This window comes from Gymnogyps californianus, chromosome 24 (assembly GCF_018139145.2).
Source record: "Gymnogyps californianus isolate 813 chromosome 24, ASM1813914v2, whole genome shotgun sequence".
In the NCBI taxonomy this organism is placed as follows: Eukaryota; Metazoa; Chordata; class Aves; order Accipitriformes; family Cathartidae; genus Gymnogyps; species Gymnogyps californianus.
The window spans coordinates 2,445,498-2,461,530 of record NC_059494.1 but is presented as its reverse complement, the minus strand read 5'-3'; the positions used below and the strand labels follow the sequence as shown (position 1 = coordinate 2,461,530).

Genomic DNA, 16,033 nt, shown 5'->3' with positions numbered 1-16,033 from the left:
TTAAAGAGGTGACGTCGCTGTTTTAACTGCCCGGCCTCGCCTCGCGGTCGCACCGCCGCACGCGCCTTCCGCCCGCAGCAGGAAGTGACGCTCGGCCGGGCGCGCGCAGCGGGGCCAGCTGCCAATCGCGCCGCCGCTCGCACAGCGGGCGAAGGCCGCCCGCCAAACGGAGCGCCGGCTCCGTGCTCTTCCTGCCCGACTCTGCGGTGACGCGCGCTGGGCTCAGCCAATAAGCGCGCGGCGAGCGGTGATGGGCGGCAGGCGCGGCCCGTGAGGCGGCGCGGGGGGCGGTCGGGGCCGGAGGGGCGGGGCCCGCGAACATGGCGAAGACGTACGACTATCTCTTCAAGCTGCTGCTCATCGGCGACTCGGGCGTGGGGAAGACGTGCGCGCTCTTCCGCTTCTCCGAGGACGCCTTCAACGCCACCTTCATCTCCACCATCGGTGAGGGAGGGCCGGCCGGGAGCCGCGCACAGCTGGCCGGGCCGGGCCGGGCCCCGCCGCGCCGGCCGGTGGTTCCCGCCTGGCGCGGCCCGGGCCGGGCGGCGGCTCCGGCTCCGGCTCCGGGCCTGGAGGCGGCTCGTTCCGCCCGGAGGAGTTTGGTGGCGGCCAGCGCGTCTCCTGGCTCGGGCCGCGGGACCGGAGGGGGCGGGCGGGCGGGCTGGCTGCCGTCGCGGGTGCCTGCGGCGGCCGCCGAGGGTCGGTGCCGGCTCCGCGAGGGGTGCGCAGCCCGGCCCTGCGGCCGAGGCTCGGCTCCGGCCGCCGCCGCTTGTAGAAGGCGGTTGTGGATTTACTCACGGCGTCCCTGCGGGGAGCGGCGGCGGCTCCTCAGGGCGCTCTTGGCTTCGCTGCCGAGCGCCAGCTGCGTTGGGGGCCTCGGCGGCTCTCTCGTTAGCGGCGGGGAGGACGCTCTGCTGGTGCCTCTGCTGAGAACCTGAAAAGCCGAGCGGTGGAATTGGAGGGAAAAGGGTTAATTCGGTCTTCGGCAGAAACCATGAGTAATGCAGTTGCTTCTCTTTTCAGGTATTGATTTTAAAATTAGGACTATAGAGCTAGATGGCAAGAGAATTAAACTACAGATATGGTAAGACTTTTCTTCTAAAGCTACCGCAGTTAATGTCTGAGCGCCGGGTGTCTGTACGGTGCGGGGTGGTGGTGTGAGCGTTAAGTTTTTATTCCAGTTGTGCTCTTCAGCAGTTTACGATACCTTAGAACCTAAAAGAGAGTTCTCGTGCCTCTAAAGCCTGGTTCAAATTAATTCAAACTTTTGGTGGCTTTGACGTGAGCGCGCTGGTTTGCGTCAGCCCCCGTGTTCTCTCTGTTCCAGGGACACTGCCGGGCAGGAGCGATTTCGAACCATCACAACCGCCTACTACAGGGGAGCAATGGTAGGAGCGATGCGGGTCACGCTGAACCTGAACCAGGCGGCTCAGCTTTCACAGTCAGACCCGCTGGGTTTAATGTGGAACGCGCACAGCTGGCTGTCCTCCGACATGGACGCTCTGCCGAGCCCAGCATTTACGGGGTGCTCCGGCGGCGCTGGAGCTGTGCTGGGACGGCGGGGCAGCTCCTGGGGCAGCTTTCCTCCGTGACTTGCTCTCTAAATATGCGTCCCGCACGCCTTATCTAGCAAGGCCCAAGCTGCGATTCCATGTTACGTGGAACCGCGAACCAGTTGTTTTAAAAGTAGTCTGTGTTAAGTTGCTCCTTTCTGCTATGGAGAAGTCTTTAACTCTTGCTTAAACTGACGCTAGCTGAAACAATCTGTCTCCTTCTTAACCTTTAGGGCATTATGTTAGTCTATGACATCACCAATGAAAAATCTTTTGAAAATATTCGGAACTGGGTCAGGAATATCGAAGAGGTAATTTCTCTGTTTACTTACCGAATATTAAAGATGCTGTTTCTTCCTCCAAAAGTAGCTGAAACTTAATTGCTTCTCGAAGTGTTAAGTTTCCGTTGAATTCGTGTGCCGAAAGGTGCTTGGAAAATAAATTGAATGACAATCAGTAATGCCTTCTGGAACGTCTTGGTTCACAGTAATCCGCTGGGCTGGCCCGCGAGAGCCGGCTGCGGGGACTGCGGCCCTGCGGGGGGTGAGGGGACCCAAAGGCTGACGCTTTCCTGCCCCGACGAGCGATCGGAGAGCTGTCGTTACGCAGGACGCGCTGGGCTGAGGGGTTTGGGGGAGCCCGCGGATCTGCGGAAGATGCTTAGCACCAGCATCTCCATGTTAAGTACTTGACGTGTGCCTCACCTTTTTGACGATACTTGCCTAAAACCACCCGAGCCGAAGTCCTTTCTTTGATCTGTTTCTATCTCAGCACGCCTCTCCAGATGTTGAAAAAATGATCCTGGGGAACAAGTGTGATGCAAATGACAAAAGACAAGTTTCTAGAGAGCAAGGGGAGAAGGTAAGGGCCGTAGCGCTAATGTATTTCAACTTAGACTTTTCAGAGTATGAAAATGGCATCCGTTACTGTCTGTGCGCTGCTTTGGTACCGCGGTGGTATTTCTAAGCAGAACTACGGAACGCTTCCCAAGCTGTAGTTGCAATGCATTTCCCCACTCTGATAAAAAGATGAGTCTGTGTTAAGAATTGTTGTCGATTTTCTGGTCAGGATGTGTTAGGTGCAAAGGAACGAGCTGGGTTTTTTCTTAGAAAAGGGAAGAAAAAGCGTGCTAGAGTTTGACATTTAGGAAATGCCTCTTTTTGGCTGAAAGCCGTGCAGACAAGGTAGACAGGATTGTCTTTTCTGGCGTCAGGTGTTACTTAGTCGAGGTAGAGAAGGTGCTTCTACGCACCACAGATGTTACAAGGCTGACCAGATACCTATGCAAGGAAAAAATGAAAGACAAAGCAGCAGACGAAAGCGTGTGCAGAGTGTAAAAGAGCGGCGCAAAGCCCAGTAAGAACAGATGCGAATAGGAGTGAGAGTTAGTTCCTGATTTCTGCAAATTGTTCTGCTTGAGTAAATCCCCGAGCTGCTATGAATCACGCCAGGAGGGGCAGATCCCGCGCACTTGGTTATATTTAGAGCTGTTCCCGCAATTATCCAACTAACGTGAAACCTGCTTTTGTTCAGCTTGCTGCGAGTTTTGGAATTAAATTTATGGAGACCAGTGCAAAAGCAAACATAAACATAGAGAACGTAAGTACGGTAACCTTCCTCTTACACTTATTGTCTTTGTGCAAACAAGCAGTAAGAACGCTCGCCCGTCCTGGTTGGATGCGAAACTCCGTTGTTGTATACTGCGGATGGGTTATTAAGGACGTATCCGTGCGTTCCGTGAAGGCGTTGTCTAACCAATGTTATGCTAATTTATTTAAATTGAACTTGGTGCTTAGAGCGTAACACAAGGGTGTTACAGCAAACGGCGTTGGAGCAGCACACCGAAAAGCTGGGCTCGTGTCCTTGCGTTCGATAACGTGATCGCTACAGGGCGACATTCCCCCCGCTCTGTAAGCGCTGGGTGTGCCCCGCCGTGGGCGCGGGGTGCCTTTGTGGTTTTCGGGCTCGGGAAGGAGGTAGTGGAGTTAGAAAAGGTGCAGAGAAAGACAGGGAAGGAGCATTAAGACCTGAAGCCGCGGGGGGAAGACCTGAAAACTCGATGTTCTTCAGGAGTTCAGTATACGTAGAAACTCGGGAAGGCAGCTTATTGCTAAACAAAAATGTTAGAATATATTTTCTTTACCATGTGTAACTTCACTGTTTTACTTGTCACAGGCATTTTTCACTCTTGCAAGGGATATCAAAGCAAAAATGGACAAGAAGTTGGTGAGTAACTTTTATTTTGTCCACGCTGTATTTAAATAAGAAAAAAAAAAACCCAACCAAAAGCCAAATAGCAAGTATTGCTTCACAGTGTATAAAAAATATTTTGTGGTCTCTTTCATGGGGGATGCGCTGAAGGTTATGGAAACTTATTTTTAGTTTTGTCAAGCTATGCTCTGACCTTGGTGTCTAAACAATTGTCTCTGCATTTCAGGAATTAGCTGCAATGGTTGAGGTTTTCTAAATAAAATTATCTTTTATTTATTTTATTGAAAGTCAAGTGAGTGGTAGAGCAGTTTAATGGTATTTCTTGCTCTTCAGCCTGAGAAACGGAATCATATAAATTAGACATATGGGAGGCCCACTTCATACTTCAGGGTAGTCTTCAAACTAGTGTGTTTAAAAATAGGTAAAGAACTAATTTTTTTGATAACTTTGGCAAAAGCATCCTGAGAAATGATTGGGTTATCTTCTGTACAACAAATAAACGTGTAGCGATGTCAGTTTGTTCCTTATGAAGCGAAGCTAACGAAGATTCCTTCTACTTTTACTGAGCATTCCACCTTCACGTGACCAGACGTGTGCTGATAGAGCTGTGATATTTTGGGTCTTGCTGACGATTCCCAAGTGTTTTGGCAAGAGCCAAACACGTCCTGTAATTTTTTATTTTTTTTTTTAATCTCAGCTGTCCTTGAGTTTATAGAAAGCAGAAGGATGGGCGCAGTGCATGTTAGTCGGAGCCAAAAGTAGGAGATGCAAGGCTCAGATAACTGAGCGAAGACTCCTGTTGATTTTAGTAATGGGTTTTGTATATGGCAGGCTTGATTCAACAAAATGAATAGATGGAGTGTGGATGCTAGAAGCTGTTAAGTATAAATAAGTAACTTAATGTTCTTTGCGTCTTCAGGAAGGCAATAGCCCACAAGGCAGCAGCCAGGGAGTCAAAATCACACCAGACCAGCAAAAGAAAAGCAGCTTTTTCCGATGTGTTCTTCTGTGAGGGACACGGCCTTAATCTGAGCATCTGCTCAACTGAACTGGACTGTGCCTGTTCTGAGTGAGATTTCCTCTGTCTGTGGACTTAGCATTTCCAACATACCTTGTCACTTTGTGACCACCTGAGTAAGAAATTGTTTATTTTAGTAATTGTCTGACTCTTCAATTTTGGAGATGAAACAAGTTTATTTTTGTCAGATTGCCACTGGGCATGTGTATTGTCTAGCAGAGGGAGTACAGATCAAATGTGACCTGTGATAGCGCACCTTTGCTGACAGGCTTCAATCTTTTTGTTCATATCTGTAATGTATCCAAATTAGAAAGATTAAGTTATGATCAAAATAAGAAACTGAAATGCCAATATTAATGAAGTACAGGTATGTGTACATGATACATGTGCATATCCAGAGATGCATATAGAACGATGGCATCAAAACATCGAATAAATGCACTTAGGTAAGCAGTGCAGGCTTATACCTTTTCAGAAGGTAGAAGGAAGCTTTCTGCATCTCCACCTCTTTGCTACTACAGAGAACATCCCTTCTCTGCCTGTTACTTGGTCAGTTGCGTTATTCTAGACAATCCACAAGTACAATTGAAGTTTAAAAAAAAAAAAAAAAAACCTCCTCAAAGGAATCTCTATTTTTTTAAAAAACCAAAGTGTGCTGTAAATATAATGGATCCTTACCATCAGGAATTACTTGATCCGCGTTAGACTTGACCGTGCTTAATGAAGTACTCCAGACGTTTAGACGCGTTTAACAGGAGATGGTAGCTACAAGGAGTCCCATGCAAATGATCTGTCGTCTGTTCTTAGAGAAACAGACCGTGATTCAGGTAGGGACGCTTACTCAAAATTTGTAACATTACAATGGGCGGCTTTTTCTTCTCCAGTTGAGAATGACTGGATCTGTCATGATGTAGTAGCTGGTTTTAGATTGTGACAAGAAAATGTATTGCACTGCTTCCAGTTGTGTGTTCTCATGCACACTTGCTCACATATGCAAATAAATGTTGCACATATGAACACTTTCTGAAAACAAACTTTTTTAAACTGAGATTTGCCTTGCTGCTGTGTATTGATCACTTCAGATTTCAAGCAGCAACAAACCTGTTAATGGTGTGCATCAATGCAAATGATGTTTAGTCCTCAGTGGAAATATTCTATGTATTTATTCCTATAAACACAGTCTATTACATTCCGATGTATAAAACCTAACAGCCAAGTAAAGCTCCTAGGTAGCTAATTGCTCTCAGTTCAGAGGCTGTAAGCCTGACTCTTAATTAGACTGACAAAAGGAGCCAGTAAGAGCCATCTACTTCAAAGTCTGCTGTCAAGTGATTGGAATTATGGTGTATTTAATTCAAATGAACATATCAGCTGTGTCCTGCAACTCACTGGAATTGTTAACATGCTTTGTTTACATTGACAACTGCACTTAAGGGTAAAATTAAAGCTGATTTTAAAGTTAATGAACATACTCACCAGTTTTGTTTTCTTCAAGTTTGTGGTATTATATTCTGGCCTCAAAGCAGCACTCATAAGTGTTACTGTAGTTAAACATCTATCAGATTCATAATTAAACTTTATAAATCTGCAGCATGCAATTGGGCTCAACAGGAATATTGCCTGTTTTTCTAAAATGGAAAAAGGAAATTTCACTGTATAAGTTACTGGTTTATAAAAATGCATTTTGTATGCTACCAACCTTTTTTTATTTTTTAGTAGCTAGCAGATTACAGTGACCTCTGTTCATGATTAAAATCATACGTAAAGCTTTCCTCTAACCAGAGCCTTATGATGGGTTTTTTCGTTTAGTTGTGGCTTTTTAGCATGAGGACTTGGTGAACGTGCACCATAGTGGATTACACGCAGATGTATTGGTAGGATAAAATCATGTTAAGCTACTGAAGAGCCTTCTAGTCGGTATTTGCTTCAAAGTGTAGTTAATACAGAGCTATAGACTGGACAAGCAATGCTTCTGTCTCGAGATAAGGATGCTTTTGAAGAGAGGCTTTGTGTATGCTTCAAGAAATTATTGAGGCAGAATTGAGGAGGTGATTAAGGCATGGTCTGAATGTTGTTTTCCTACACAAAACTGATCTGTGTAATAATTGGTTTCTGGCTCAGTAAATGTGGATTGTCTCGCATCCATCCTTCTGCTTTAACATAGTCTGATGTTGCAGCCAGACTTATTTTTCAAAGTGACTGGAAAAATAAGTGGTTAGTCTAACTTGACATCACGGGCTGACCACCATGATGCTGGGTAGTGCCTGCTGACAGTATCTGAATCGATAACTCATCTTGAGATGAGAAAGCAAACCATATTAATTTACAAGTGGATAAAACTTGAAGGATGGAATTGTGTTTGTCACTCCTCATTTCTAAGTCTTAAGTTACTCTTTTGCATTCAAAGCTAACTCTTTGCTGTGAATACCTTTTGTTTAAACTTATGCTGGTTGTTGCACATGTTTATGTACCTAATTTATAGCATGATTTCCTTTTACGAAATGATTGGTTTTACTCAATGAACAACTACATTATTGCCCGATCTCAGGAAGTTTCATACAGTTACTGTGACCACAGTCATCACTGTACTTCTAGGGTATACAGACTCTACACAGAAATTAAATCAGTGTAAGCAATATGAAACCTAAAATGCAATTGTAAGACAGGAAAAGGTTAAAGACACTGCAGTTGCACATATGCACTTGGCTACGTGTCGCTAAATATGGACATCAAATCTTGGAGAACTACAATATGTAGTTGATGTTTCCATCACATAATTAAATTACTGTGTTTTTTAAGTATGAATGTTATGGAAACACAATGATCAAAAGAGGTACTGCGTAAATACATACAGTAATGTATTTATAGCTAAGCTTTCTTTAAGGAGGAAAAAATCTGAAATTGGATACAAAATTTGTAAAACTGAGGAATTTAAGTAGATCTGAAAAACTAACTGTGTGCTTACTACACATTCTCAGTGTCTAAATGCCACTAAAATTTCAGGTAATCAGTTAACACTTGGTTTGTAGAGAAACAAACCCATTTTTGAGCATGTTCTCAAATTCCCTTTAATGAGTATCATAGAATTCTGTGGTTGACCTTATTTTTGAGGCTGGTTGCAATATTTCAGATAGTCTTCACCCTTTCAGGTATAGACCTGTCAGTAGCTCGTCTGTCAATAACTGGTGGAACTGCTGTTTTAACACTTTGCCATTTTAACACTCACGTTGTCTAGGTCCTATGCTGATAGGCACATCTAATGTTCCTTGACATCAGAGCCTTATGCCAGCATCAGACTTCCAGCCTCAGATTTATAAATCCTATGGATTATTGTAAGTCTCTTTACTGCTGCTGAAAATTATTTGGTCTCTCCTTTCATGTGAGATGCTGATCATCTCACTGACAATTGTTAAGGGTTTTATTGTTGTGGTGGCGGTGTCTTTGGCCGATGATCATGCTCAAAAGCTACCGTGATTTCTTGTTCTCTTGGACTTGAAATGGCTGATGTTTATGCTGGAGAGGAAATGGACAAACAGCAGCGTAGAGGATGGTCTCCATTTGTACTAAAATTCACAGCAGTTAGGAAAGAATGATGACTGACTTCTGTCTTCATTTATAGATTAAATAAAGATCTGTTCAATTGAACATTAATGGTAACATGCAGCCTGATAATTTCAGGCTGCCTTATTCTTTGACCCATCTCTTTCACTGATCATTGGAGTTTTTGTTTCTGTAGTTAATACAAGTTTAGCGGGCTGGTCTCTCTAGCCTTACTGCAGGAATCATATGCTCTACATTGAGTGTGAGTTGGGACTTATGACTTTGTTTTGAAGGGAACTTAATGCATCCCAATATTTTTAAAAATAACTGTAAATTGTGTTTTTTAGAATGACCACTTTTGGCTGCCACCCTTCGCACATTGCAACTGCTTTCTTAAACACTTCTCATTGATTTTCATGTTTGTATTAAAAACAAAACTGTTGTTTATTACAGTATGTATGTTTTTACTCTGTTGTACAGGACCCTGAGCACTGCATAAATAAACTTCTTACGAAAAGAGAATTTTACAAACTTAGTTTGTCAGTCCTGTTCATCATTCGTTCATCATTTCCACACAATATAGATTCTTGTGTGGAAAACAGGGTATTTCTAAAAATAGAAAAGAGGGACAGGAACCTGGGGTAGGTTCTTTTTTCCTTTAAAGTATGTTGACTTTTCATCATAAGTTCTGAAGTAGAGAGCTCTTCTCTATGTTCTTCTCAGAACCTGTAATGGGCTTCTGTGACACACTGGGAGAATACTTTAGCAAATTGATCCTGGACCGTTTGTTAAGACTATAGCTGATCAGAGGAGTTGCTTACACAATTTTGATTAACCATAATGTTTTTGAAACTATTTTCATGGGTTTTTTTACCGGTTAAGGCATTTTCTTAGGATTTTTTTTTTTAGAAGCTATAATTTGATACCACCAGGTAGTAAAGGAACTTGTATCTGAACTTTAAAAAAATATTTCCCATCTCACTGTCTAGGCCAGATTTGCTCTAGCTGGGGGCAGAAATTATGTTAAATTACAGGGAAATCTGGATAAAGAGCTTAATGAATTGTTCCTTTTAAAGAGGTAAACAAGAGACAGAGTTCTCCGACTGGTTCAGTTACCAGAAATTGTCCTCTTTGCTCCTCTCATTTTGTTCTCTCATGCACGGTAATCTCAGGTGAAGTAATAGTTGTTGAAGGTTCAAGAAGCACTTCCGTCTACATGTTTCACTAGATTCAGATTCGAATGTGAAATGTGCTATTAAAAAGAGGAAGCAATGATCACTTATGTATCACTCTTCTCTATTCAAAGGGATTCACTACAATTAATCCTAGGACTGTACCATAAATTGGGAACTTTATTTTGCAAAGCACTTGCAAAGAATAGGTACATTAAATAAACGAGATTTGGAGTGCTGCTTTGTGTAAGACATGCATCAGAAACCACATTAAGACTGTGTTACGCATTGAGTGAGCTAATCTTAGATACTTATCAATGGAGCCTAAGTGCTAATATTAACTTTTTAAGTTACATGGACTTTTTGTCATGTAAAAAGTACATTGGATGTTCAAAAAGCAAGTCAAGAAGCCTCCACACTTTTTCAAGCATCTGTTTTCCCAGTCTTTGCGGTGGGCAGCTCTACTAGAAACTGTCGGGGAAGAGTGGTGATCTGTAATGGCTGAGGAGACGTAAAACACACACACTTCAGAGACTTCTGTCAAAAAAACTAAGAGCGATTTTGTGTTAGAAATTAAAAGCAAATACTACCTGAGGAAATCTGGAGCTCGTATTATCATATGCTGAAAGTCTTCCAAAGACAGCTTGCCATCGTTGTCCACATCAGCTTCGTAAATCACCTTTTCACATACAAGGCTAACTTCTTCTGGGGTAAGTTCATTTCGGGTTAATTTGTTAACAGTTTTCTCTAGATCTGATTTGCATATGTAATCATCATTGTTAAAATCTGTCAAAGGAAACAAAATGAATTCAAAGTGACAAAAGTCAGCATTTTACATGGTTGACTGCCAAGACCTAATAGGAAGGGTTTAGTTCCCAGGCCGTAATGTATTTATGTAAGTAGAACTTTCAACTCAGATATGAAGTTATCTGTATTTGTTTGTATAAAAATTCAATAACAAAATAAAAATCCTGGAATAATTTCTCCTTATCATACGTAAGGGTAACAATTGTAAATAGTTTAATGGCTAAACATAGCCTGGCCATAATTAAATCATTCTAGCAAATCACTACTACTGAACTAAATGCAAAAAATAGTGTGAAGTTAAAGGAGGAGAATGGGCTGTTCAGTTTTGGTGGGGGTTCACTTTTTTAACACCTTTGCTGAAACATGTACAGTTTAAATTGCAAAAAAAAAAAAGATTTTGTTTGTTTGATATATTGTTTGGCTTTAGCTGATCATAAAGTAACTGAAAATGGTACCATAAAAAAAAAAAAAAAAATTTAAATTTATCCTTAGAGAAAAATGCTAGAAGTGTGCTTCCCTGCCTCCCACCTCCCCCTACCAAAACCACCCTACAGATTTATGGGCAGCCAAATCCCTTGTGCTGCACTTTTCCAAGCAGCCCCTCAGACAGAAGTATTTCTTAAACGTTTATCAGCTCTTGAAAACTTCAGATAATTTCAGGTTGTAAATTTTGTAGTAAATCCTAATCCCAAATAAATAAGAGAAGAGACAAAAGGATAATGAAGACCAGAAGTTTTTAGGAGAGAGAACAGACATTCAAATGCAATGAAAAGAAAGGCTGTATTAAAAACATACCTAACTAGAAATCATTATGGCGACAAAATGAATATTTTGCATCCCTACATGAAGCTGCAGGATTTCCCCAAAGTTTACTTTTTATGCATGTCTCACTCACCATAAATTTTAAAAGCATAATAAGCTTTCAAGTCTCTGGGAGCCATTTCACTCAGCACTGAAAACATGTCCAAAAAATCATCTAAAGTCATATTGCCATCTCCATCCTGTGAGAAAACCTCTGCTATCCGCTGGCGGAATGGATTGTCCTGGGCAACGGAACACAGGAGCAAGGGAAGGTCATCTTTACCAGCATTTATTTCAGTGCAGATAAGACACAACCAGAGTGAGATTATTTTTGTTGTAACCCCTTTTTGGCAAATACTCCCCTTTCTGCTATTATGTTCTTGTCTAATGTTGTATCAGAGGTAGACATAGCTGCAGCCTTCCTTAGCCTTTGTGCAATTTCAGGATGTTTTCAGGGAATCACTAGAAGCTTCCAGAAAGACTTTTGACTTCAATAGCCAAAATTTATTTGTCTTTCAGCCTCCCAGCAATTAGTACTGGATGAATTATTAAAAAAGGGTAGATTAAAGTGACACGTGTCACTCGATTCTAGTTGCGTTCCTTGCGCTGTACCTTCAGCTCTGGCATGCCGCCAATGAGTTCATAGGGAAGTGTCACGTCTGGTTTGTCTGTGTAGTCGAGTGGAACTAGCTGTGGGGCTAGATCTCGATATCTGTAAAACAGTCTGAAATAGAAAGGCTTGTTTAGGGAACAAGTTATTTAGACCATGGAGAACAATGCGTTTGCCTTTTCCATATCATTCTTCAGATTTTTCATCCTTTACCAGATGGATGACATCAGTCACTAAATAACATTTAGTATACTCTGTAGTTGTTGGTGGAACAGACACTATTAAAAAGAACAACATAGTGTAACTGGTGAAAAATACAAAGCCTTCATGCTTACAGAACAATTAGGTAAAAATGCTTACACAGGTCAGGCAGCCAAACCACCAGATACAGTGTATCTGAAAACAGATTTTTACAAAGTTTCAGATTTACTTCTACATTGCCAGCAATCGTATGCAGGCACGTAGGGTAGTTATGATTTATGTGTTCATGATAAAAAGGCACAAGACCTTCAACCTGAAGGTCCACCTAATCAGTTTCCAAACACACAAAACTTGTGGCAAGGCAAAAGGGATCTGTCTTCCGAGTTCACAATGAATGTGACCAAAAATAATGAGCTTCAACTGGAGCATGAAAGATTCAGTTTAAATGTCAGAATAAAACCCTGAATGCCTAAAGCCATGGGCAGGAAGAGAGATCTGGGAGCAACTCTGCCAGGTTTTTATACACCCCAAGTATCTTCCTGTTTTTCCATAGAACTCAGGTTCAAGAGACAGAAAATGTGCATAATTACTTGAATGTATTCATCGCTTTTTCAGCATGCTATTTGCTTCAGTTCTTGTGCTAGAGTAAGGATCCCATTCACAGCTCTTATCAACAAAACAATAGGACAGAATTTTAAAAGGGATCCTTATCAATAATAAATGTCTTATTCATGACACAGTTATGGGTCTGGCCTCTGTTTACTCTGTGGAAAGGAGACAGATTTAGATTTCGATTATTACAGAACCATTACTATTTTATCCTGTATAGAATTCATACACAGATACCAAGGTTCTAAAGAGGGACATGCTCTGTACAGAATTGTCACTTGTGCTCTGTCCTTCAGAAAAATTAGCAAAAAATGTGTGATGACATCTTGAGAGATGCAGAAACTGAACACTTCCCTTTCTGTTAATACGCCCAATGGTTATGGAAAGGCAAATGCAAATTCAGTACTATGTACATTACTATCTGGGTAAGTATTTTTTACGAGAGGAGAACAAGTTCAGGCTTTCAGTGAAGATTCTCAGCCCCTCATGAACAGAATACTGAACCTCTCTTTATCAGATCCTTTGGCCAGAGATTAAATGGAGTGTTCAATGAGGCGCGTGAAGCCTTTGGGAAAAATGCACTTTAGAGTATCAGTATAATTATTTACATGAAGACATAAAAAAAAAGTGAATAAAATTTGACATAATCATCAAGGTTTTAATAAACCAGGCAAAGTATCCCAAAGAATAACAGTATACTTTGAAGCATTTGTCATAAAACAAGGTGAGGGGAACATGGATGTCACTGGCAAAGTATGCACTAAAGTAAAACTCGTTACATTTATTTCTGATAGAGAGACTGGTAGCTTAATACAAAATTTAGAATTCTGGCTCAGTTTAGGTTAAATAACACAGGTTTTGTACATAAAAAAGCAACAAGAATGCTCAGATTGCCCAAAGGTATCGCTTTAAATTTGTGTAAATCCATTTTAAAATTATTTTTAAAATACCTCACCCTATATGTAACCTTTTTATGTAACAAACCTGTATGTAACCTGTCTTTATAGCAATTTCTCTTCTTTACCCACAAAATGCATATACAAGACTCACCTCAGAATTTCTTTCCGTGTAAAGAATGTGCAGTCCTATGAAATAAGAAAAGATATAACATGTAATGACAGTTTTTAGCATGCATTGGCCCAAACTTTTCCCACACAGCGACTTAAATGAAGTTATATTGTAATATACGTGGCCAAGCATTAAAGCTCTTTCTTTTTGGCATATAATTAGGAGTATTTTATAACCCTTCTTCTTGATGTAAGAGTCAAACTATGTTACTAAAATCTTTGCTGTAATTTAGTATTCCTACTTAATAATTTTTAAAAGAGATCGTTTTAAAAAAGCCCTTGCCATTATTCAATGTTCTGTCCAAACAGCCATTTAGTTTGTTTTATACCTGATATGCATCCAGTTGCTCCGGAGTGAAAATGGTTTGCTTGTTGCCCATTTCTGGCTCTGAATGCTGATTCTTGTCCCATCATTCTTTCCTCAAAGGCACCTTTATAGAAGGTCTGGATATTCAGTTATTAAAAGCTGCAACAATGAGGTTCAGGTATAGCAGAGGATCAAGTAACCAGCTTCCCTATTCCACAGGCTGCAAAGTATTATAATAGGAGCATTTCATCAAATCTTTAGTCTGGCTACTTAAGGCTCTTATCCAGCATCGCTCACCTGTCTCCTGTGCGCACAACCGAGACTCATGTTACAGTATTTAGCCAAACAGCTAATAGCTTCTTGTTTGCGTCTTTGAAGCAGCAGGTAGACTTCATGGATCACACTTTTTCATTCCTTCAGATATGGTAAATTAACTGAAAAGTGTTAGCAATGTCTTTCAAGAATGAACACCAAATGCTAGAAATTAGTAACAACGGTAGTAACCCCTTGTCCTTTCCTTCTCCCTAATGCTAATGGTAGTTTGTACTGGAGGTAGTATCTATGAAGTCCACCCACTCCCTTTATTCTGCATTATCTGCTAATACACATTACCACTAGTTAACAATTATTAGTGTGCCATGATACATATATACTGATGCATATACGGCCTTTACACTGAAAATACGTGTGAGTATATAGTTTATACACGTAAAGAGAAATGTGGTGTTACAGGCTGTATGAAATATGAAAAACAAGGGTGGAAGGAGGAACTACAACTACACAACAAGCACAACTACAGCATGTGGCAGGCTGCCTTATTTATTGATCACAGGCAGGCTGTAAAACCTTCATTTCTTGGTCATTCCTACCGTCCGGCTGGGCGGGCCCCTCTGTCCGGTGGAAAATCTATTCCCCTCAGCGAAGGAACGCCAGCCTCACTCATCGGCGCGCCTTCAAATAATCGAAAATTATTCAGAATTGTTCTGTTCAGCGTGGAAGAAGGTGTGTGGGGAGGGCTGGGACTGGTTTTTTTCTGGCGCCGCCCGGATCTCCGGACTTTCCTCTCAGGGCGGCTTCGGCTTGTAGCGGTTTTCCCTCACGCAGGGAGAGCACACACCGTTGCGGCGGGAACGGCGCCGCTCGCTGCGGCACCCCCCCGCTACCGCCAGGGGGCGCCGCAGTGCGGCGGGCGCCGCGGCGGAAGCGCCATGGCGGACTACGAGGCGGTGCAGCGCGGGCCGCTGCGGCTGAAGGGCAGCGGCGCGGCCCTGGGGGCCGGCAAGCGGTGAGGCGGCGGCGGGGGAGCGGGCGCGGGGGGGACACACACCGGGGTGGGCAGCCGGGGCTGGGCGCTGACCGCCCTCTGCCCGCAGGAAGAAGAAAAAGGCGAAGGACAAGGCCCAGATCCTGGAGCAGATCGTGAGCAGCAAGAAGCAGGAGGAGGAGAAGAAGCGCGGCCTGGACAAGCGGACCCCGGCGCAGGTGGCCTACGAGAAGATGCAGGAGAAGAGGGTAGGGCTTTAAAAACCCCAGTCGACCCCTCAGATGTGGCCCCTGAGGGGCTACGAGTGCTGGAAGTAACCGGCCTCTCTTGTGTCTTCCTCCAGCAAATGGAGAGGATCCTGAAGAAAGCGTCCAAAACCCATAAGCAGCGAGTGGAGGTAAGCTATATGATCCTGATTTGCTCAGGCCGGCATGTATTCATCAGCACGCAGGCTTGCTGGGCTGGAGGAACCGTTTCGCCTTTGTGAAACACAGAAGCGGGGAGGCAGAGGGTGTTGTGGTTGAACGGTGGCGATGTCAGCACCAAGCACTAAAGGTTTTCTTTCTCCTTCTCTCCCCTAGGACTTCAACAGGCACTTGGATACTCTGACTGAGCATTACGACATTCCTAAAGTCAGCTGGACGAAGTGAATGGACTGCTTTTCAAGGCTTTGGATCAGGAGTTGTGTTTTGTTTGTATTGAACAGGGTTGCCATGTAAATCCGTGTATTCTCCATATTGAATGTTTAATATATCTTCTGAACGTTTATGACTTTGTACTGTCTTATTTCATTGTTTTGTTTTTTAAAACCAAATATTCAACATCTTTTATTGGCTGATGAGCTCTGATTTATGTAGGTGCAGAGGGCTATTT

The 16,033-nt window shown here is 42.7% G+C and overlaps 3 protein-coding genes across 5 annotated transcripts; 2 read left to right on the top strand and 1 right to left on the bottom strand.

Annotated features, from left to right (window-relative positions):
* The first annotated feature begins 320 nt into the window (after positions 1–320).
* Positions 321–8,857, top strand: RAB8A (RAB8A, member RAS oncogene family). The gene is made up of 8 exons (XM_050910437.1): positions 321–444; positions 1,024–1,084; positions 1,328–1,388; positions 1,787–1,864; positions 2,325–2,414; positions 3,087–3,152; positions 3,729–3,779; positions 4,684–8,857. Exons 1-8 carry the CDS (start codon positions 321–323, stop codon positions 4,774–4,776), a joined length of 624 nt encoding a protein of 207 aa, XP_050766394.1. The 3' UTR covers positions 4,777–8,857.
* Positions 8,858–9,552: 695 nt separating this feature from the next.
* Positions 9,553–13,997, bottom strand: CIB3 (calcium and integrin binding family member 3). 3 transcript variants are annotated; one of them, XM_050910651.1, is made up of 6 exons: positions 13,919–13,997; positions 13,573–13,607; positions 11,715–11,826; positions 11,197–11,344; positions 10,085–10,280; positions 9,553–9,574 (listed from the first exon to the last, which is right to left on the bottom strand). In XM_050910651.1, the coding sequence occupies exons 1-6, from the start codon at positions 13,967–13,969 to the stop codon at positions 9,553–9,555; spliced, it is 564 nt and encodes a 187-aa protein (XP_050766608.1). In that variant the 5' UTR covers positions 13,970–13,997. The 3 variants fall into 3 exon arrangements, with proteins under 3 accessions (XP_050766608.1, XP_050766609.1, XP_050766606.1); XM_050910649.1 differs by lacking the exon at positions 9,553–9,574 and adding an exon at positions 9,939–9,995; XM_050910652.1 differs by lacking the exons at positions 11,715–11,826; positions 13,573–13,607.
* A 1,107-nt stretch (positions 13,998–15,104) lies between these two features.
* On the top strand, positions 15,105–15,926 carry FAM32A (family with sequence similarity 32 member A). Its single transcript, XM_050910615.1, has 4 exons — positions 15,105–15,181; positions 15,270–15,408; positions 15,504–15,557; positions 15,742–15,926. The coding sequence occupies exons 1-4, from the start codon at positions 15,105–15,107 to the stop codon at positions 15,808–15,810; spliced, it is 339 nt and encodes a 112-aa protein (XP_050766572.1). The 3' UTR covers positions 15,811–15,926.
* Positions 15,927–16,033: the final 107 nt, after the last annotated feature.

What these genes read in the sequence shown, in the direction of transcription:
- CIB3 (XM_050910649.1), bottom strand. Translation starts at nt 13,969, where the DNA reads ATGGGCAACAAGCAAACCATTTTCACTCCGGAGCAACTGGATGCATAT. An exon ending in AGCAACTGGATGCATATCAG is followed by an intron (nt 13,608 to 13,918) that starts GTATAAAACAAA and finishes CTTATTTCATAG; the next exon opens with GACTGCACATTCTTTACACG. An exon ending in ACACGGAAAGAAATTCTGAG is followed by an intron (nt 11,827 to 13,572) that starts GTGAGTCTTGTA and finishes TTTCTATTTCAG; the next exon opens with ACTGTTTTACAGATATCGAG.
- FAM32A (XM_050910615.1), top strand. Translation starts at nt 15,105, where the DNA reads ATGGCGGACTACGAGGCGGTGCAGCGCGGGCCGCTGCGGCTGAAGGGC. An exon ending in AGAAGATGCAGGAGAAGAGG is followed by an intron (nt 15,409 to 15,503) that starts GTAGGGCTTTAA and finishes GTCTTCCTCCAG; the next exon opens with CAAATGGAGAGGATCCTGAA. An exon ending in CCCATAAGCAGCGAGTGGAG is followed by an intron (nt 15,558 to 15,741) that starts GTAAGCTATATG and finishes TCTCTCCCCTAG; the next exon opens with GACTTCAACAGGCACTTGGA.
- RAB8A (XM_050910437.1), top strand. Translation starts at nt 321, where the DNA reads ATGGCGAAGACGTACGACTATCTCTTCAAGCTGCTGCTCATCGGCGAC. An exon ending in AGAATTAAACTACAGATATG is followed by an intron (nt 1,085 to 1,327) that starts GTAAGACTTTTC and finishes TCTCTGTTCCAG; the next exon opens with GGACACTGCCGGGCAGGAGC. An exon ending in CAAACATAAACATAGAGAAC is followed by an intron (nt 3,153 to 3,728) that starts GTAAGTACGGTA and finishes TACTTGTCACAG; the next exon opens with GCATTTTTCACTCTTGCAAG.